A 21,700-nucleotide genomic window follows, 5' to 3' on the forward strand; every position below is an offset into this window, starting at 1 on the left:
AGTTAGCTCTTGCCCAAGCCTCATGAAAGAATAAAAGCCCCAGAGGGCAGCTCAGGGTCAGTGGCCTGCTGGGACCTAAGACCTGACACCCATAGGCGAGTGTCTCTCTGTAGGGTCTGTCCAGTGCCCCCTTTGCCAAGGGCTTGCATGGACCCAACCCAGGAGCTCCTGCCAACTGTTCTGGATCACAGGCCAGAGGGACAGGCAGACCGTGGCCTCCATAAGGAACTCCTGTCCCTACCCTGGAAGCTCTGAAGCAGGGAAGTAATGTGATTAGATTACGAGTAAACCCTCCGGTGGTTCCTAACAAGAGTGGTCAGCGAATGAGAAATGAGCTTGGACTAGGACGGTGATAGCAAGCATGGAGGGAGGGACACATGCTGGAAGAATTTGGCAGTAAAGTTGGGTTGTTTGGATACCAGAGCTTCATTCAGAAATGACAGCCCCCGGGTTACTGGCTTGAACTATTTGGTGGATGGTGGCACCACCGGTTAAGATAAAGAATGGGAAGGAGTATTTGGGACAAAGGTAAGTTTAATCATAAGCTTGCTGGTTTTGAACAGGCATTGGGGGACCCAGAGGACTGTTCCATCTGATAGCCAGAAAGGCACGTCAGGAGCCTGGGGTCGGGCAGATCTCAGAGTCAGATTCTATGACGAATATGAGAAAACCCCAAGAGGAGGAACTTCTGAGCAGAGAGGCCTTTTGACTTAGAATTGCAGATTGAGCCACGTTGGCTGAGGACAGAAGCCTAGGAGAAGGCAATACTCGGGGAGATGTGAAGGACAGTGAGAGAGGAGGAGGCTTAGGGGCATCGTCACTGAAGCCAGGCAGAGAACTTTGGGAGGGAGAGAGAAGATCAAGGGTGTCACGTGGAGCAGACAGGCGCAGAAAGGCTATGACCAGAACATCCTCTGCACCTGGCAACGGCAGAGCCACCTGTGAGTGAGCTGGGGACTGTTTTGGGGGAGGGGAGGTCAGCCTACAGCTGGTACAGGGGGTGACTGGCACGGGATGACAGGGAGGAAGAGGCTCCTCTGTGACCATAGCTGGACCTGGGTCCTGTGAAGGTCAACACCCTATTGAAAGGGGCAGGAGAGAGGACGAGGAGACAGAGACAGCGAGGGTCCCAGGAGCCACCATGGGAAGGGTGGGCTGGCTTTGAGCCGACCGCGGCTAAGCTGGTCAAGAGGAGGATGAACGAAGCGGTTCTGCAGATGCAGGGGGATACTCAGGTCACACCTAATGACCTGGTGTGAAGCGAAAGGACAGGCTGGTGGCCTTGAGACAGGATGAACGGCCCCGCAGGGGACGCCGTGAACCTGGAATGGTCCCAGTTAGCCTCTTACCGCAAAGCACTGAGAGACTCAGGAAAGGGATCAGAGCGAACGGGCTGGACTCCGTGGGTTTTGCTGGCAGGTGTGTGAGGGAAGATGCCAGGAGACAGGAGCATAAGGATGCTGCTGTTGGCCAAGTGAGGAATGCAGTGAGGGGCTACAGGAAGCAGCTAGCCACCATCTCCCTTCCTTCCCTTTGCCCAGCCTCTACCCATGGATGGCCAGTTTAAGACTCCAGTTTCCAAGGTGGACCCCGTCCAGCTGTTCTTCCAGGTGGCACCAAGGCCCTGCACAGCAGCATGCGGGTGGGTTTGATGAGATAATTTCTGAATAGGACATTAAGATTGTGCTCATTGCCCATCATATGAGATACCATGGAGAATGCTACCCCAGGTCTTTTCCATTCTTGGCTATACAATCTCTCCTCCGGAGGCAGGGGGTGCCGCCAATGATGCGTACTCTGGAATCCATGTCTGAACATCAGCTTTGTTTGTTTTTAACAGTGAAATTCTATACAATTAGATGTTTGGCTACATTGAAACCTTATGCAGCGAACACTCATTTCTAATCTCATAGATTTTCCTATATTCGGCTTATGCTGAGGCTGATTTCTAGCTAGCATCATGAGCTTGCCTCACACCAAGTCCTTCAAACTACCAGATCTAGGCAGATCTCTGCAGGACTTACCCAGGACTCACAAACAGTGCTTGAGGTCTCTTCCCAGCAGAGGGGCTGCAAAGGGGAGGTCTAGCAATTCCAGACTCCACGTAAGTTATTGGCAAATAAATGCACCCATCTGTTTCTTTTATGAAATAAGCACATTAAAATCTCAAGATTCCCAATCAGTGATGAGCCCTAGGAGGGGCTGAGAAAATGCTGGGCTAGTGAGCAGCCAAGAAATGTAATCAACACTAGGCCTGTGCCAGTGTTGCGTTCATGCCCACAGGCCTCCTGTTAGCCCCACCGGGGCTTCATGCCAGTTAGGAAGGCCTGCTCAGGACCCCACAATCAGCGTATGGATTCCATATCCACCCTCTGTACCTTCTAGAAGCGCCACCTGCATGCCCTCACCCCCTCCCATGCCCCTGAGGACTCAGCACTGAACTTCAGCAATCTTTGCAAACTGAAACTCCCGCCTCAAGTTGTTCTCGTCTTTAGCCCTTCACCGAGAGCCAAAGGCTTCACAGACATCTTCCATGCACAGGGACAACCCTGAAGGACAGCGACTCCAACAGACTGCTCCTCACAGGTGCCGCCCTCGGGCTTCAGTCTTTGACACCCCCCACCGTGCACATTCAGGGCTGAGCTGACCAGCACTGGGCTCTGCAGAGCGGCCACTCTGGAAGCCACCGACTCTTCCTGCTAGGGCACACTCCTCTTGACCACCCTCTTAGTCCTTCCCCTGTCTGGGTTTCGCTGGGGGACATTTTGCAAGGAACACCATTTAATGTGCCAGTAGGGTACGAGAGTGTCATTGGGCAGGCGCTGTGACGTTTCAAAGGTGAAGCAAACACAACTTCTTGTGGTGTGCAGGTGCACAGGCAAGTACTCTAGCAGGTGACAGAGTCTACCCTGGCTTTGCAAAGCTTTGCCTCTGTCTGAACCCACCTAGGACAGTGTTCTTCCTTGAAATCTGGAACATTTGAGAAATAAAACAATTTAATGGCTTCCTTGATTTACAGACAACAGAAAGACAAACATTTCTCTCCATGCATGGTACAATGAAATTCAGGGACAAGTGGCCATCCTTGGCGAACAGGAGTCATGGTATTCAAGTCCTCTGCTGCTCAGCTCCCTGGATGGTCCAACTTTATGGCTCAGCAGGTGCAGTCACTGGGGAGAGATGGGAGGCTGCATGGCTGAGATGGGAGTGAGGTGACAGCCGCTGAGTATGCTGGCATACCGGGCACTGCCATGCATTGGTGGACCAGGAGCCGAGGAGAGGGGGAGGAGGCTTCCAGGTGGGTTCTGGAGGCCGCCATGGGCTCAGTGGCACCAGAACAGTTCCTGAGGCTGGGGCCAGGCCAAGTGGGAGCTAAGTTAGCACTGGAGGATGTGGAAAGCATCCTGGAGCACAGGCTCAGTGCTGGGTACCCACAGATGACACAGCTCCATCTCCCCAAGGGCAGAAAGATCCCCCAAGATTCGGAGCTGGGAGGAGCGGAGAAGATGGAATAAGGAGGAACGAATTCCACCCAGTCTTGTGGCCACCGCAAATGTCTCTGTTCCCTTCTGCCTTGCCTCCCCTCCCCTCTACCCCAAAGACCTACAGAGATGCTAGAGACCAGCGACCCAACCATACTCCCTAGTTATAACAGTCGAGTACACTTCCAGAGAGGGAGGAGGAGGATAAATGCCACGGGCTTTGGAAGGGAAGACTCCATTGAGGGAAGGGAACTGGCCGCTGGCTCCGTCCAGCCCAGGAGCTGGCAGCCATGGGCTGGGTCCTGATGCAACCATGCCGGCCATCTAACTGAGCATCTTGTGTCGATCGAAGACCGTCTTCCTCTGCTCCTGCACCTGCAGCTTCCATCGCTGCTGGGCGCCTTCCACTCGCTCCAGGACAGTGTTTGCTCGGGCTCCTCCAATGGACGTAGCTCCTGCTGCCACGGAGCGCGCATCCTGCATTGGAAAGAGGAAGGAAGGGATTGGGCATGAGGCTGGACGGGCCAGGGCCCTGGATCTTTAAAGGCTGGTGTGGAAGCAAGTGCCCTGGGAGTACTGCTCAAGTCTGAATTCCCCAAGTGCTGTGGGCTTCCCGGGGGTCTTGCCTTGTCACCTGCAGATCTCAACAGTGTGCCTGGCCAGAAAAACTCTCGAGTCTTCAAGAGTCAGAAGGATCAGGGGGCAGAGCTGGCTCAAGTGTAAGAAGCATCCTAAACCCCACAGGCTCACTCCTAAGACTCAGGAGAAGTACTGGGTATTGACTTCAAGGCTATGTACCCACGTGCACAGGGCTGGTACTAGGCTGCGTACCTCCCTTCCCTGTGCTACTGTCCAGGGGACAACAGGAAGGCCAGGGACCAGGGTTGGTACCCTGAGATGGTTCCCTCTTTTCAAGGTGGGGGCGGGGCCTGTTAAGGAGTCAGCACAGATCACAGCTGCAGGATCTCTTGGAGAGGGCAGCTGGACGGATGGATGGACACACACACACACACACACACACACACACGGACACACACACACACACACACACACACACACACCAAGCTTCACACATACATATACACAGACACATACATACACACACATACACACACCAAGTTTCACACAGACACATACACACACATAGCAGGCTTCACACATACATACACACACACACACTCCAAGCTTGCTCCTCCTGGGAAAGAGAAGATGGGTCATCATTCAGTCTGGCAGGGGTGGAAATCTGGAGCTAAGGCCAGCATTGCCTTTCTGGCCCCGCTGTGAGCATGGCGTGCTCGGCACCCTGCTCCCGTAGCCTGCCTCCCTGTCCCCCTTCCCCTTTGCTCTCAGACCCTCTTCGCTTCTGTCGTCAGCCCTCCCTTAATTAGTACTCCTCGGCCTCTGAAACTCCAGAGCCCATGCATTTCCTGCAGGACCTGAAGCTGATCTTTGGGGGAGAATTGGAGCCGAGGGCCAGGCCCACAGCCCATGGGGATTTCCTCTGCAGCTCTCCCCGCCTCTCATCTCCTGCCACATATCTCTTAAAGGATTAGTGCACCCCTCTAAGCCCAGAGCCGCCCCGTAAATGCAACTTTGCTTCTAATGCCCCGATCTGGCAGAGCTTCTGTCGCCACACGGGTGCCAGGCTGGAGAGCGGGGCGGAGCGGGGAGGTGTGGATGAGCTGGCAGTGCAGAGGGAGAGGTGGATGGTGCAAAGTTATCCCTGGAGCACAGTGCTGGGCAATTTGTCTTGAGCTCACTTGTTTCTAAGGTGACCTAGAAACAGTCCCCTGGGAACCCCTGTCCAAGACCCTGAGTGGGGCATCACTGGCAGGCCAGGTGAGGTCCAGGCCTGTAATCCCAGCTACCTAGGAAGCAGAAGCAGGAGGATAGCAAGTCTAAGGCCAGGAGAAACAACTTAGTGAGACGCTGTCCCAGAATAAGCCATGTTTAGAGCTAGGGATGGGTCTCGGTAGTAAATAAAGCGCTGGCTGAGCATGCATGAGGTTGTAGGTACAATTTCTAGCAACATGCCAAAACCAAAAAGCAAAGCCAAACAAAAATCCTAGTCATGCCTCACAAAATCCCTTTAGTGACCTAATGTGCTTGAACACCACAGTGTGACTAGTGGGTGTGCGTGACAGAGAGAGGTCCACGTGTCAAGTACAGAATGGGGTCTCAAGTGGCCTTCTCTCTGTGCTGACCGGAACAAACCCGACTTTGACCCCTACCAGATACGTGACCTTAGGTGAGTCACCTCTCAGAACCAAGCTCTCTACAAACAAGATGGACACTGAGGTGGTCTCAATGACACAAGGAATGTGGACACTTTGTCAGCATCTGGAGATGGGAAACATTCAAGTTCAGTGTGAGGCGTCTCAAAGGCTGGTTCAGGGATCCACCAGCATGTGGGGGGACCCACCAGCAAATGGGGCAGGGGCAGGGGCAGGGGCAGGGGTTAAAGCAGGCGGACTTCTGTCAGGGGAGCTGCCTCTGAACGATCACCATGGCCGACACCTTCTGCTCAGCTCCTCCCCAGGCTGCCCGCGCTGCCTGAGTGGCCCGTAAGAACACAGCTTGGCTCAGATCGGTCTTAGCATGGACGTGGGGTTAGAGTGGGCACCGAAGGACCACCTTGCCTGGGAAGCAGCTGGCCAACCAGGACCCCAGACCAGCTTTGGGGTCCCGAGGAGCTGCTTTCCACCCATTCCTGGGACCAGTGTCGCTCTGGTGGGCTCTGGCAAATGAGAGCCTGGATGTGAAGCGAGGACAGGGTTGTCTGGAGCAGGTGGAAGGCCAGCAGCTCTGCTCTTGGGTTGTCTGAGGAAATGGGAGCCAGGAGAGAGCCAGAGCAGGGCATGAAGGGAGCGTGTCACAAGTCACCGCATCACCACGGCTCCACCTGTGAGGGCTCATACCAAGTCTCGGCAGACAGTTCCCAAGTGGGAGAAAGCTGCTGCTGAGAGGCTCCGTGTCCCCACGGCTAAGAGTCTCATTAAAAGGTATTTGAGCATCCACATCTGTTCCGAAGAAGACCCAAGGAGGGCCTCACTCCTGTCTGCTCAGCAGTAGAGCTGGCAGGTGGGCGGAGGGGTGAGGGTGGGGTGAGGGGGCAAGGAAGTCATCACCTCCAACCCTTCTCCCTTCGGGGCTGGGTCTGAGGAATGCAGGCAGGCAGGGGACACAGTTAGGGTGTGTGTGTGTGTGTGTGTGTGTGTGTGTGTGTGTGTGTGTGCACGTAGAATTCTCAGCACACACTACGCAACCATCCACGAACAGGAAGATACGCCATTCTTTGGAAGCCCCAGCTTTCTCTTCGTCTAGCCTTCCGCCTGTCCCTGATAGTTCCCACCATCCTCCTTGTTTTCTGGCCTCCTTGTACACCCCCTCCCACAGATCTCAGAACAATCCACGGCCCCCACTGGGGTGAGAACTTTGAAGACCCTGTCAGAGCTCAGGGGTGAGTGGCAGAGACAGCCAGAGCCTCAGAGAAACCCTCATCTCTCCCTCTTCAAAGGGGGCCAGCTCCGCACATCTAAAACGGCTCTGTTGCCGTTTCTGTCCCCACAAACATACTGGCTTCCTCCTTTCAAAGGGCGTCTGAGCCCAGGGATTAGGCCTAATGCCCCTGGAATCCGGGGAGGCAGCGCCCAGCAGCCGGGCCCACTGAGGCTTCTGCCAGCTCTTTCAAAGGGAACCCGGCAGGCTTTCATCTCCCTCTGCAGACTGGGCTGCACTGTGGGGGGACGCCTCTCTTGCTTTACCAGGCTTCCAGCCCCTGGGAGGAGAGCTCCTACCTACAAGAATTGGGGTGAGGGAGCCAAGGAGCCCCCAATCCTGACAAACACTCTGGCTATCAAATCTCACCTCTGCCTGAGCCCCAGGCTCCTGGGAGAGGGGAAGGGAAGACTCTGAGGCCCAGACACTGTTCTTTCTGAGGCCACTGACTATATAAACTCACGTGACCTTTCAAGGGATCCCCACCCCCCCCTTTCAGGGCTCATTCCAACTTTCTCTTCTTGAGTTGAAAGTTAAATCTCTCTGGGTCAGGGGAGGCCTCCTCCTTAGGAAAACACTGTCTAGGCCACTAATCGGCCCAGAGATGCGGCCGATGCCCTGGCTTTGTAGCCGCTCAGAAGGCGACCATGGGGACCTTCCTCGTGTGCACTGATTGTGGAGGCAATAGACTGTCCCTCACCATCCCAGCCCAGAGTTTTCAAAGGCCCTGTAAGAAGGCACCGTGGGCCATTTCCAGCTCAGAGCTCACCATCCTCCCTGACAAGGTACAGTCCTCAGTCTCCCATCAGCCCTCCCTCTAGCTGCATTCAAAGTCCCTCTCTGCTAGGAAGCCCTCCCTCCTAACACAGAGACCTCTTTTACTAAAGACGTCCGTCCTCATTGACCAGACCTTAAAGACGATTTTCCCAAAGTATCCAGCTTCACCAAAGACTATCATCCCACCAAGTCAGATCTTAACTGCCTGCCTTTGGGGCCCTGGCCCAGTCAACTGGTTTTGGCTATCTGGGGGCTGAAGCCTGTGGATAGGCCAAAGGTCTTAGTAAATCTCACCACAGTACCGCCTGCAGGATTATGGGAGCTGCTGGGCCACAGGCACCTACGCTTGGATACTCTGCTGAATAACAGGAAGTTGGGGGATGTTACAGGGATGCCATGCAATGAGAATACGGTATTTTCTGGCCCACTTTGAGGGTACTCATCCTGAGACTAATCCTGCACACCCATCTCCGCACCAACTCCCGTGTATTGGACCAACCAGACCAAGCTGACTTTAGGCCGGAGTCTCCAAGAAACTAAATACAACGTTCTATATAACCCTTAGAAGCCTTGGGTGGGAGGCTAGGGGTGTCCTCCTGTCTGTCCGCTACAGACGGGACATGAGCTCAAAAGCGCCGGCTTAAGCCTGCCAACGACAGCCGGCTGCAGTCCTTCTATGGCTAGACAGCAATCCTCCTTAGAGAATCCTTCCCACCAGGCCAAACCTGCAGGCAGAAGAATCTACTCGGATTCAGGTCCTGTTCCTGGGACCTGACCACATCCTCAAGGCTCTCCACAGATAGGCTCCAAGTGAGGACACCTAGGTCTCTTGTAGGAAGAGAGGCCTAGGATCAGACGGAGCGACGGCAAAGCGCCCTTCCCCTGGCTCCATATCTAGGATGGCGGGAGACACGGCAAGGCCATGCCCAAGAGCCATGCATTCCTAGGGAATCATGGCGCAAGCTGTATAATCACCGGCTGCATCTCTAAATTATTCCCCGGCCAGGACTGCAATTACCACATTACCCCTAATCGCCCCATGTTTATTAGTGATGCTCTCTCCTATCAGAGCTGCTATTACTCTACATTAATAACCAGGTAGGCAAGCAAGCTTTCCTCTCCAGCACAGACCACCCAACTGTCAGGGCCGCCACCTCCTGAGCCCCCTCACCTCCCCAGCCCCACCTCCAGTGGGCCAGGCCCCTCACCTCCGCTCCACCTTTGGCCAAACCCATGCTGGAGGCTGGTGGGAGGGGCACGCTCCCGTGCCTACCGCCTGTCCTTGTCCTCCAGGTCTGGGCAGGCCAAGACCCTGCCACCCGGGAAGCTTCACACAGACCCGAGTCTCCTCGTCCTCACTCTGGACTTGAACTTGCCTTTTCTTGTCTCCAATCTCTATAACTTAAAAACCTCTAAAACTCTAATTGCCTGGTGCAGCTTGGCCTAGGCCTGGTCACCTCTAGTGACCCACAACTCACTACACTAAAAGGGAGCCTCTCTATCATTCAACGGCATAAGGACACGCCTGACATGGTCCTGTTAAATCTCCCACTTCAACCCGGAGGCTTCTGTCCCCTGGGCCAAGCTCTTCTCTACAAACATGTGAAGACAGCAGGCATGTTCCATCTTTTCTTTTTTCTTTTCTTCTTTGGTTTTTCAAGACAGGGTTTCTCTGTGTAGCTTTGCGCCTTTCCTGGATCTCGCTCTGTAGACCAGGCTGGCCTTGAACTCACAAAGATCCACCTGCCTCTGCCTCCCAAGTGCTGGGATTAAAGGTGTGCGCCACCACTGCCCGGCTTTTCTTTCTTCTTTAAGCTAGCCAGTCACCTTCTGGTTTCTTTAAGGAAATCTCCCAGGTATCTGCTGACATGGCTGAGGCGCATTCCCACTGTGTGCTCATTTGGACATGCCTAGGTTCCTGTACCAAATCCCCACTCCCCTGACAGAGACTGGTATCTTCCAGCAATGAGGCTGCAGGGACAGAGCTCAGGGACACTGCCCCTCACCTGACAGGGATGTAGGCAGTCTGGTGCAGCGGTTCCCATTTCCTTATAATAAACAAAGTCAAAACCCTTTAGTCCGGCATTTAAGGCCTTCACTGATCTGGCTGAACTTCCTGGCCAGCTCTACTTACCATCACCCCAGCACCTATCCTATCCTAAGAAACCCAAATGCTGCATTTGTGCACGGCGGTGCTGGGGCACCACCCACCTGGCCCCTCAAGCTTCTGAGAGCCTGCCTCTGCCTCCAGCCCCCCGGGGCCAAGCTTTGAAGTGAGCAAGCACACCATGACAGATGTCTGCAGAAGCCCTGAACAAAAGAACAAACGACCACCTCCAAGTCCTCATACTCTTGTCACCAACCTGAGCAGGCAGCATTATCAGGGGTACCTCCATGCAATGGGTCCCGGGTGGATCACCCTCCACCCCCCCACTCTTCGCCCCTGCCTAGCAACACCGCATACTGAGCCTGCCAGGTGCCGGGGAAGTTCAGCGCCACCACCTGTATCTTGGTGACGCACAGGAAAATGGACAGGGAAAAGCAACCTGAGGATGACAGGGACAGGGAGGAGGGGCACCTCTACTTTAGGGCTACCTTTGGCCCAGGGACCCGCATGCTGTCAGCCCAGGGCCATGGTTACCTCGTTTTCCTCTTCATTGTGCAGCTGCTCAGTATAAGCATCCGGCTTTCGAATCAAGGGGTCCACCAGCATCAGGAAGGCCATGTAGAGTAAGAGGGCGCCTACCACAGACAGGTAGATGACGATGATGACCTAGGGGAAGAGATCAGCCTTATGCCGGGACCCAGCATTCCGATCAGGACCCCGTTTCCAGTCTCCGACCCATGTCGGCTGCTGGGGACCATCAGGTTGGAAACTGGCACTAGGAGGTGGTATGAGTCCAGAGGGAAGGGAAAACGGCCCACACCGCGGGCTCTATGCTAGCCCAAGACAGTTCTCTGACAAGGAACATTCCAGCAGGCACCAAGATGACAGAAGAAGCAGCTGGCTGCTAGACACCGGAGAGGCTCTGAAGTGAGAAGCCAGGGTCAGCTGGCTATCCAGGAGCCTCTGTCCAGGAGCAGAGAGTCATGAGACTCGTGGCTGGAGCAAGGACCAGCTGAGAAAGCCAGAGAGCAAGTTGGAGAGGTGGCTCAGTGGTTCAGAGCACTGACTGCTCTTCCAGAGGTCCAGAGTTCAATTCTCAGCACCCACATGGTGGCTCACAACCACCTGTAATGAGATCTGGCGCCCTCTTCTGGCATAAAGGTGTACAATGCAGATAGAGCACTCATACAATAAATAAGTAAATCTTTAAAGAAAGAAAGAAAGAAAGCCAGAGAGCAGAGACCAAGGACAGTAAACTGGGGATCTCAGGCTGGATGCACTGGGGGTGCAAGACGGGAATGGAGCAGCCTGTGCCCCGAGAGGTGTGCTCTCCATCATCGTGCGGGGATGGAGGACAGCAAGAGCTCACACCCTGAGGGCTGAGGGTGGGGAAGCCATGTTGGGATGACTCCTTCACCCGCTCCCACATATGGAGCCTCCTAAGCTCGAGCAGTTGTGTCTTATGGAAAGGCCAGAGCCAGGCCAGCACGATGGCTCCGTAGACAAAGGCGCCTGCCACCAAGCGTGATGACTGACTTTGATCTCTGGGTCCTACGTGGTGGAGAGAACTGGCTCTCAGAAGTTGTTCTATGTCCTCCAAACGTGACACAAGTACCCCTACCGAATAAAGACAGCGTTTTGTTTGTTGAGACAGAGTTTCTCTGTGTAGCCCTGGCTGCCCTGGAATTCACTCTGTAGACCAGGCTGGCCTTGAACTCACAGAGATCCACCTGCCTCTGCCTCCTGAGGGCTGGCATTAAGGTGTGTGGCACCACCATCAGGCTTAAAGACATAAAAATCGATGAAAAAAAATTACAGGGCAGAGTGAATAAGCCTAGTAACCCAGTGTGAAGCATGGGTACCCAGTGTGTACTTAGTGGGGCCCCTACATGACACTCAGCACTCATGGTCTCTGCCATGTCGCTGACCCTCGGTGGTTCAGACCCCGGAAGCACCCGCACTCAGCCTGAGTGGCTGTGATCGCCACACTGGAACCACGAGGCCACAGAATTCACCCAGGACCGCAAGGCTAGTACATGGCAAAGACGAAACTTGGACCTGCCTTTGCTGACTGCACCTCAAATGCTTTTCCTACCCCCTAAAATGCCTGGTCACTGCTGGTTTCTGATCCCAGCGATGGCCCTGACTGTAAAAAGGGGTTTAAAAACAAACCCACCAACTATGGGAGCTGGAAAGACGGCTCAGTCAGCAAAGCAAACTCATGAACCCACACTAAAAAAAAAAACAAAAACCCAGACATGGTGCTGTGTGCCTATGTGCTCAGTGCTGGGGGGAGAGATAAGGCTTGCTGGCCGGCTAATCAGCTGAATTGGTAGACTCCAGGTTCTGTCTCAAAAGACAAGGCAGAAAGCAATTGAGGGAGACACTCAATGTTTACCCCCGGCCTCCACACGTACATGGATACACACAGAAAATGGAGAATCGTAAGACCTTTTGGCTTGATGCGCAGCTTCGTCAGAAGCCAAGCTCAGCTGGATTGCCTTCCTCCTGAACTGGGGCAGCAGCAGCAGTGTTCAGGCCCCTTTCACGGGGTGAACGCTCAAAACTGTTGTCTCCACCCAAGGTGGGGCAGGAAGGCAGACTCCACCCATGCGTGGGCTCCTAGACAGAGCCGAATGGGAGGGGCTGGGAGTCTGTGTGCATATGGGTCCATGCTGGAAGCACCTTCCCATCCACACAGGGAGGGGACACTGGGCTCTGAATGAAGGTCTTGGCCATCTAGATGGTCTCTAGACCTATAAAGGAAGTTCAGAACCAGGGAGCTGGTTCAGGAGAGGCTGCCCCAGGCAGGAGGGTGAACAGAGTTCAATCTGCACAGGCTGACGGGGGAGGGAAGGGCAGACAGCCATTTTCTATCTAAATGTGTGTGTAGTGTGTGTGTGTGGGGGGGGGGGTTATAGGAAGTTATAGTCTGGAGAAGGCAGGTGGGAGGGGCAGTGTGAAGACTACCTTCCTTTTAAACACACCTTAAAAGCAAGGGCCCCACAGACGATTTGGGAGCTTTGAACTCAGGTGAATGATTTCTGATGCCATTTCTCGACTTGTCAGAGAACAAGCTTAAGAGGGTTGGCTTCATGGCCTCTAGAGAAGGTCTGATGAGTCCTGCCTAGTGGCAGAAGGAAGGATGGGCAGGGGCTTTGTGGCACCCTCCTTCATTCCCTGTGTGGTGGCCACATGTACCGCTTCTGTCTCCAGGTCACCCAGATGGTCCACCAGGACGAGGCTCAGGAAAAAGATAAGACTAGAGTCTCAGGTCCAATACCTTGTGTGGTCATGGAGGCTTTCTCCAGGAGGGTGACATGATCGTGGATAACCTGCAAGCTCCTAGGAGCCACCTCTACTCCCAGCACGTGCGTCATACCCAGCTGCTCAGGCACCCAGAGATGTACTCGGCACCCCCTCTCTAGAGGGAATAAGAGTCTCAAGCAGCTGTAAGTCCTCACCACACAGGAGCAGGGATGTTAGATGTCTCTCACCCTCTGCCTAAAGGTGTAGCAATGAGGTCCCATATCTGCATATTAGTATTTGGAATGTTAACAAAAGAACAAAAGTCACAAGACGGGGCGCATGCATGCAGCCCCCCAGCCCCAGCAGTACCTTGATGGTGGTGGTGCTCCGTTCTTCGTACCTGCACTCGCAAAGCAGGCAGTAGGCTTCCACATCGTGGCCAGGCACCGGCATGGGCTCCACCACATGCAGGCAGTTGCTGCAACACAAACAGACAGGGCTGACGAACGGCCGCCTACCGTGAGGTCCAGCGAGCAGGTGACAGGGTGCTGAAGGGGTAGGAAAGCCCATAGGGAGGCACTCCCAGGAAGGGCAGAACCCGTTTCCCAGGCAACAGTCAGTCGCAGTGTATCGCCGGTGCCAGCCCCATACTCCTCGATGGTCCCAGAGCCCCGCCCTCAGCTGCCTTCTTCTCCTCTTGTGCCGTTTGCCCTGGTGGCTTCAGCTGTCCCGGCAGCCGGCACTCAACTCACGGGTCTCCAGTCTGAATCTCATCAGGCCTTCCATCCTATTATGGCTGGACTCTAGGTCCACTGATGACTGTGGTCACCACCCGACTCCCCCCATAAGAGCCGTAAATGCCACATCTGTGCACTCCGGCCCCTGGTGCCCAGTCCTGCACACCGGCTGTGGGATCTGTGCTTCCGAGATGGGGGAGCAGACAGGAAACTCACAGCATCTCTTCTGCCAGTCGAGTCAAACCCAGGGGTCGTCTGTGACAATCCTTTTTCTTCACCTGCAAGTTCACCGACTACCCAGGGTTTTATTTCCTAAAAGTGTCTAAAATCCATCTTCTCGGTTCCCTTCGGCTGGCACACCTCAGCTGAAGCTCTGCTGACCTTTCTCTGGCAAAGTCCAGCCCTTTGGTCCTGCCTGGAACTACCTTCCCATGGTGGCCAAGTGACAGGACCAAGTGACCATACCAAAATGGAACTGCTGTCACATTCAACTTAAAACCAACCGGTGCCTCCATGGATCTGCAAGAACACCCGTGGACAGAAGAGCGGAAGGTCTTTCAAAGCCTCCATCTCTCCTCAAGTCCAGTATGTGGCACCCATCGGCTCTCTAGACCTCCAGGGTCCTGGTGCCACCTCTGGGTAACAGCTACAACACTCTGTCCCCTACAGCAGGAATAGGTGTCTCTGTGCTGTACTTCAGGACACTGCCCTGAGGCCCTGCACATCACCTTCTCTGAGAATCGCACACAGACAAGGTCTGTTCCCATCGCTCACCATGAACCAGACATAGAGGTGCACATCTGTAATCCCCATGCTCAGGAAACTAAGGCAAGGGAATCTTGAGTTCAAGGCTGTCCTGAACTATGTGAGACTGTCTCTAAAAACGGAAACATTAATCTTGCATCGTTCCTGCCCAGAGCAAATGCCGCCCTCCCTTCTCCAGCAAATGAAGCCTCCTGGGAGCCGAGTCCTCCCTTTCCTGAGCCACACGGGCTCTGAGTCAGAAAGGCTACTCCATGGCTACCATGAGCACTGTGAATGCCCCTTGACGCCCAAGGTGTAGTGGGAGGTAATCATCTTTAGTTCTCCAGTTTGGGACCCTGGTACCCAGGGAAACAGGCTGCAAGAGTGGATGGGGAATAGCAGTAAGAAGGCGAAATATTGCTGTTCTTTCTGGTTCTCCAGAGTCACTGAAACCCTACATACTTTCTTGTTTTCCGAAGAAGGGGACTAGACAGGGAAGACTGGGAAAGAAAGTGAAGAAGAAAGACAAGCGGGATATGAGCCTCCATTCTTCTATTTAGACTGTGACGTCAGGTAACTCACGTAGCCTCTCTGGTTTCAGTCTATTGCTTGACTATGGAAACGAAGCTTGATGGGCGTCTTCTGAACTGTGCCCTTTTGGGTAGCACTAGAAACAGGAGGCAGGCGGTGGGTGAGGAAGGGTCTGCAGACCCCCTCATTCGGTGCAGTTCTGGTTTCACACCTCACAGAGCTTGTGTTTCCCTGACAGACTGTGTGTGTAGAAGGATCCTGCTTCATCAAGTCAACCTCGGCACTTGTCTATGCGGCATCTAACAAACCCACCAAGAGGGCCTGTTCACATGCCTGTGATTATAGACTTTCAACACTAGATGACAGAATGCCAGCCACACAGGAATACACACAGCCATGACACTGGGTGCTGGCCTCAATCTGCACACCAGCAGGGGACCCATGGGACACAGGACCTGAAGACTCAAAGAGATCTCTAATTCTAGCCCTCCCACTAAGATGCGAGGAACCATGTCAATCCCCACGCCACCAAGGGGGCGCTGAGTAAATACGTGATGGCTCTCAGGCAGGTCAGTGCTGTCGGGCCCTAAAATCCTGGGGTCTCACCTCCCAGCTTCGGCGGCTACCCAACATCTGTAATGGAACTGCTCTTCCATAGGGGTCTTCATGTGCGACTGCTCACCAGATGGCCCCTGAGTCTGTCTGCCTCTAAAGGGAAGGGATAAACTGCAGCTTGAAAGGTGTAGGCTCTGGGCATCCTCTGGGCAAGCAAGCTTGCGTTTCCAGGACATCTTATAATCTCAAGACAGTGTTGTTAAAATTTGCCAGGAGCAGAAGCTGCCTGTGTGAAGGAAGTGAGGTCAGTGTAGCGTCTTTCCTGATGACAGGAAGCGATTGGGGCTCCTCCCAGACCTCCATTGTCTTAGGACCATACCACCAGGTCAGTAGAAGCACAAGAATTAGACTAATGCTTCAGGAGAAGAGCATGTTTTCCAGGGCTATAGCATACATTTGACTGCATAACCTCTAGGAAAGGATGATAATATATTATTATTATTATTATTATTATTATTATCAGCTAACATTTATATAGCTCTTAGTATGCACAGGTATTACTCTGAGTGTTATATAAATTAAAATAAACACATACACACACTCCACACTCAAAGTATTACCATACTTTACTCATAAAGAAATCAATGTGGGAAAAAAAAAGAAATCAATGTGGAGCTGGAGAGATGGCTCAGTGATTAAGAGCGCTGGCTGCTCTTCCAGAGGACCTGGGTTTGATCCCAGCACCTCTGCTCAAAACTTCCTGTAACTCCCCTTCCAAGGGATCTGATGCCCTCTTTTGGCCTCCACAGGTACTGCATGCATATAGTGACCAGACATACAAGTAGACAAACACATTCATCCATCCATAAATATATAACAATTTAAAAAGTAAATCAAAGTACAGTGGATATTAAGTAACCTGGAACATGATTAACAAATGGCCAAGGTAGACTAGGGTCCAGAAAGGTTGGATCCAGAGTCTATGCAACCATCCACATAGACAGCATTGCAGGAAATCCGACTGCTACTAGTCTGAAAAGTCTCAAATGTGCTATGGATCAACAGCATCACGGGCACCTCAAGGACTCCAAGCAAAGGTTACCCTTCCGACAGACACTACCATATTTGCTGAATCAAAATCTTGGCAGGAGAGTGCCGGGGCTGCATCTTTTCTCAAAGCTCGCCTCATGATCCTTGATGTCCAAGTAGCGGCAACCTTGACTCACCCCACTCAATGCACAGGCCTTGACCTTACCCCAGGTGTCTCCCACGTCTTCAAGGATGAAGCTTCCCATCCTAAAACTACCGGAACCGGAGATGCATCCCTCACTCACACTGCGGTCTGTTTCCCTGGCGCTCCCTTCCGCTGGCCTTACTTCTACACTAGGAGATCATCCCAAGCCTTCCTGGTTCCAATCCCAGATGCCTCTTCCCCTCAGCATGGCGGCTGTTCTCCCTATCTTGAATAGCCACTGAATGTCCCCAGGTCTCTCCCTTTTCAGGGAAGGTTCCAGCTCCTTAAACTACTCCTTCTAGAACACTATATTTACTCTTCCTTTCACTGGTTTTCTTTACCTAGATGAATTCTTGGTTATTTGTGTTTTTTTTTTTTTTAAGTAAGGGGCTAAGAAATGAACTCAAGACCAGAGACACAAGGAGCATCATGTAAGATCTTTGTTTGGACCTAAGTCTATGAAACTGTAGAATGGGAACACTATCTACTCCATTTACCTTAGAAGGTTATTATGAAACAGTAATACAGTAACAGAGTACAGAATACAGTAACAGGGCTGTGCATAAGGCACCGAATGGGACACACTGCATACACCTGCCTCTCCCACATCTCTCCCACCGTTCTTCACGCATCAATTTAAATTCAAAGCGAAACAACAAAATCCAACCCTCTGAGCTGGAATTCAAGATACCTGGCTTTCGTTATCAAATGGCTAAGGACAAAATATTCCTTTGTAGGCTTTCCACAGAGACGGGTAATTTATCTCTAGGACAGGAAGTCTAGTAAGCCCTGGTCATCTCAACCAGGTGATGCAGGCACGGGCCAGCCATTTACAATGTCTTACCAGTCCTTCTGAGACACATTCTGGTTGTAAATGTGCCCACTGATGTTTCTATAAGGGGGGCAGATGCATTTGCACCGGATATCTTCGGAGCTCTGGAAGGAAAACAGAAAGGGTAAATGGCAGGGCCGACCCGGCCTGGGTTCAGATTCTAGGCAGGCTAGCCAATGTTAGTGCTGTGTCCCGTTCTGTGAGGTATGTGTGCTTTTGAATTTTCCCATCCCCCAAGTCACGGAGGACTGGTTCTTTAGGAAGGCTGTCACATCACAGGGTCCGCAAGATAGGAACCTCTCTGGTATCCAAAGAAACAGAGGTTGCCTGAGGCCGCCACTCGGAGTGGTATGCGCATGTGCAGAGCAGAGGGTAAGCAAAGTGACAGGCGGTAACCCTGGGGCCCACCTTGTGTATTTTCTGTCTGGTGGGGTAGGTGGCCATATTTCCCCCCAATTCTGTCTTAACTCCCTAGGTTAGAATGGGGGAGGGGTGAATAAAGGCAAGGGGGATGTTACCACGAGAAGGCGCCCTCCAGGAGTTCCTTGAAGAGCCAAGCAGCAAGCCCTGCTACTCAACCTCACTTCAATGTCTTCCTGATCCTCAGACTCTAAAGCCATAGGGCCTCACGGACCATCTGAACCCAGCTGCTGGTCCCCTATCCCTAAGGAATGGGGACCAGTCTCGGGCGTCCAGCGTGAAGCTGGGTCAGCCTGGATGCAGAATCTCCATCTGCGCGTGCCTTGACGCTCGGAGCATTTTACAACATGACGTGATTTGGTTATCCCCAAACGGAGCAGCAGATTCGACCACAGCTGTTTTTACTTAGGGCCAAGGAAGACAGGGAGAACTTGGGTAACTTCTCTAAACAAACTTTCCTGCTGTGGGCAATTCCACGGAGGGGCCGGTTTCGTCTGGAACCTCCGCAGTCTGCCCCGAACCCTGTGCTCCCTTACACCCTTAGGAAGTCCAGCAGCTTGCCCCAGGTAAGGTCCTCCAAGTATGGCCCTCGGATGGGTTGAGGGGCAAGGGTGGCACCCAGGCTACCTCCGTGAAAGCCCCGCGGGCCCGGCGCTAGAGCAACAAGGTGCTGCCTGCTCACCTCCCTCACCTTGTTGGCTTGGGCTGGGGGCACCAGCAAGCACCCCACCACAGCCACCAAACACAGCAGCTTCATGCTCATCAGGCTCGCTGAGCCAGCAAGACCAGACGCCTGGGGGGATAAAAAGAAACATGGAGTCGGAAGAAGGGAAGGTGGTCATAACCCTGCCAGCTTTGCCGGATGAGGGAAGAGGGCCGAGTTCCAGGATTCCTGGGGCCTTCGAAACCTTTCCCTCTCCCAAGTCCAGCTCTCTGAAGCTTCCCGTGCACTAACAGAGGGTGTCTTCTGGGGTTACAGCCTCCCGGAACCCCCAGATCCTGTCACCAGGCCCTCCCGCTCCGACCCTCGCCTCTCCTCCCACCTCTCTGCCTTCACTGCCCCCGTAGCTGCCGCTCGGGCCCAACGAGAAGCCCCGATTCCGGCCGCCGAGGGCACTGCACTCCCCGCCTAAGGATTTGGGGCGGCTGGGAGCCCCCAGTGTCCCCGCGACCCCCGTACCCCTCCCCCAGTGCCGGGTCCACCAACCTGCAAGCTCCGCCGCAGCCGCCACCGACCAGCAGGCCCCACCTCTCCAGCTCCTATTGGCTGCTAGAGCCGCCGCTCAGCCCAGCCTCGCTAGTCGCCAAGACAACAAGACCCACCTCTGCCTGGTCCCGGAGGCTCCCACTCTAGGGAGAGGAAGGCATTTCTCTACCAGGACCCAGCAAGAAAAGGGAATGTCTGCCTTTCCTGCAGAGAACCAAAGATCTGTCCGGGTGGGTCCTGCCAGCTCCTCCCAGAGTGCCTTGTTCTACCTTGTGTTAATACCATCGTCCTGCTTCAGGGAAAGCGTTGAGAAATGAAGCTAATAACAACAATAACGATTTAAAAACAAGAGCAAGGGCGATTGTGCTTATTCACAGTCTGAAATTTTTTAAAGAGCCACTTTTTTTTTTTTTTTTTTTTTTTTTAAACAGGGAACTCAAGGGCCCAGTCTCTATTCCTACCCACAAAGACACAACCTGAGGAGACTAAAACAGGATTGGTAATAGGTGAGGGGCCGGAGGGAGCTGTGCCTCGTTAGCCTTCCCTGGTTCTAAAGGCCTGGCAAATTGAGACAAGCTGTTCTAAAGGCCAGGCTGGGAGTAGGGGTAGGTTGCAGGCTGCAGACGACGGATGTGAACTTCTTACCAACTGTGAAGGAAAGTGAAGTCATCTGAGCCCGGGGCCAGGCAGTGAGGACACTTGAGCTTTGCCCTCAGCCCTTCATGGAACCTGTGTTACCCTAGAGACCACGCCTTCCCTCTCTGGGTACCAGTTTCTTTAGCTAAGAGTCCCTTCAGCTTTGATGGATTGGATTCCTGGAGGCAGGAATGGTCATATGGCCAGAATGTAATTTAGTATAGAAAATCACGTGCCACGGAAGAGTTTCCCTCCCCTGGCATATTATTAGAGCACTATTGGTTCCGGTACCATGCTAGACACTGAGGCTGTTCAGGGGAGGTGGGACGGCAAACCTTGACTCTGTCTGCTCTTGTAGAACATGGTATTTGTTACAAAGAAAACACCGGCCAACCAGCCGTTACAGTTTAGGATAGTAAGAGCTTTGTTGGGGAAAAGAATGCAAACGCTAGTGGGAAACTGAGACCAAGAGGCAGGGGAGCCCAGGACAGTGGAGAAGCTTTGAAGGTAGAAGAGGCCCTCCGAGCTGGCCGAGTGGGATAAGAATACCAGCACCGTTATCAAAGGTCCATGCGCTGCTGCCGGACCTGTGACTGTGTTATCTTATCTAGCAAGAGGACTTTGGAGATGTGATACAAATTAAGGCCGTTAGGGTCGAGAGAGAATACTGGACTGTTCAGGAGGGTCAAATCTAATCAGGTGAGGCCTTAAGAGAGGGAATTTTTTTTTTTCTGGCTGTGGTAGAAAACAAAACAAAACAAACAAACAAACAAAAAAAACATGGCTGTGTCTCTGGTAGTCTGCTGCTGACTTAGGCAGAGGAAAGAGTTTTGAGAAAAGGGATGTGGGTGCCTTAGAAAAAGCAAAAAAGTGGCCTTTTCTAGACCATCTAGAAGATATATATATATATATATATATATATATATATATATATATATCATCTTGATTTGAGTTCACTGTCAATCAGACTTCAGACCTACAGAGGTGAGATACAGTTGTGCTGTTTAAGACACAAAGGTCGTGGCTGGCACTCTGTTAGAACAGCAACAGGTGAAGGAAGGCAGAGGGGTAAGGGGCAGGGTGGTACAAATAGGTTGGGTGGATCTTCTTGCACTTGTTTTTACCCCCGAAGTCGTAGCATGGGTTTGCCTGCGTAAGCTAGGTTTGGAACCCATGCCAGAACAGAGGGTCTGTGTCCCTCCCCACCCCTGCCCCTACTGTTGTGCTCCTGGGTAGGGACCTCATGGCCGTCATCACCCCTGAGCTGTGCACCTCTCACAGGCTTCAGCTATATGCCCTTACTTTTCCTCTGATACCCAGCAAAGCTTATCTGTCCAGTGCCCCCTAGCCTCAGGCTCCTGGGAGATGATGACTTTCCTGAGATGGCATTAAACAGCCACACCTGAGCCACACCGCAGGGTCATCCGACCTAAATAGGAAATAAAGCCCAACAGATGGACGTCAGTCATTTGTGCGACGTCCAAAAGGTCAGTAACTGGGGACACGGTCGTCTCTGATCCACCTATTCTATGAAGGTGCCATTCTGCCCACTGATGGCTGGTGATATGCATGGGGGCCGTCCTTGAAATGGATTGTGCACCATCCTCAGATATCCTAAGTAAATGTATTGTCTCTGACCAAAGCAGGATTTATCAAGCATCAGAGAAACCGGGGTACTGATATCAGGGCAG

The 21,700-nt window shown here is 53.1% G+C and overlaps 1 protein-coding gene across 3 annotated transcripts; it reads right to left on the bottom strand.

The window, feature by feature from the left end:
* Positions 1–2,976: 2,976 nt before the first annotated feature.
* Tmem9 (transmembrane protein 9) lies at positions 2,977–19,452 on the bottom strand. Of its 3 annotated transcripts, none has more exons than XM_028876656.2 (6): positions 19,374–19,452; positions 18,849–18,959; positions 17,759–17,850; positions 13,483–13,591; positions 10,399–10,530; positions 2,977–3,959 (listed from the first exon to the last, which is right to left on the bottom strand). In XM_028876656.2, exons 2-6 carry the CDS (start codon positions 18,927–18,929, stop codon positions 3,807–3,809), a joined length of 567 nt encoding a protein of 188 aa, XP_028732489.1. In that variant the 5' UTR covers positions 18,930–18,959; positions 19,374–19,452; the 3' UTR covers positions 2,977–3,806. The 3 variants fall into 3 exon arrangements, with proteins under 3 accessions (XP_028732489.1, XP_028732491.1, XP_028732490.1); XM_028876658.2 differs by having other exon boundaries at positions 18,858–18,959; positions 19,374–19,451; XM_028876657.2 differs by lacking the exon at positions 19,374–19,452 and adding an exon at positions 19,210–19,297 and having other exon boundaries at positions 2,979–3,959.
* Between the last annotated feature and the right edge of the window lie 2,248 nt (positions 19,453–21,700).

The sequence above is a fragment of the Peromyscus leucopus genome, chromosome 15 (assembly GCF_004664715.2).
Source record: "Peromyscus leucopus breed LL Stock chromosome 15, UCI_PerLeu_2.1, whole genome shotgun sequence".
Lineage (NCBI taxonomy): Eukaryota > Metazoa > Chordata > Mammalia > Rodentia > Cricetidae > Peromyscus > Peromyscus leucopus.

Bases quoted from the DNA above. Each gene is read 5' to 3' on its own strand.
- Tmem9 (XM_028876656.2), bottom strand. From the start codon at position 18,929: ATGAGCATGAAGCTGCTGTGTTTGGTGGCTGTGGTGGGGTGCTTGCTG. The intron at 17,851-18,848 runs GTGAGCAGGCAG...TTTTCCTTCCAG, and splicing joins AAGCCAACAAGGTGAGGGAG to AGCTCCGAAGATATCCGGTG. The intron at 10,531-13,482 runs GTACTGCTGGGG...CTCTTCCCCTAG, and splicing joins GGAGCACCACCACCATCAAG to GTCATCATCGTCATCTACCT.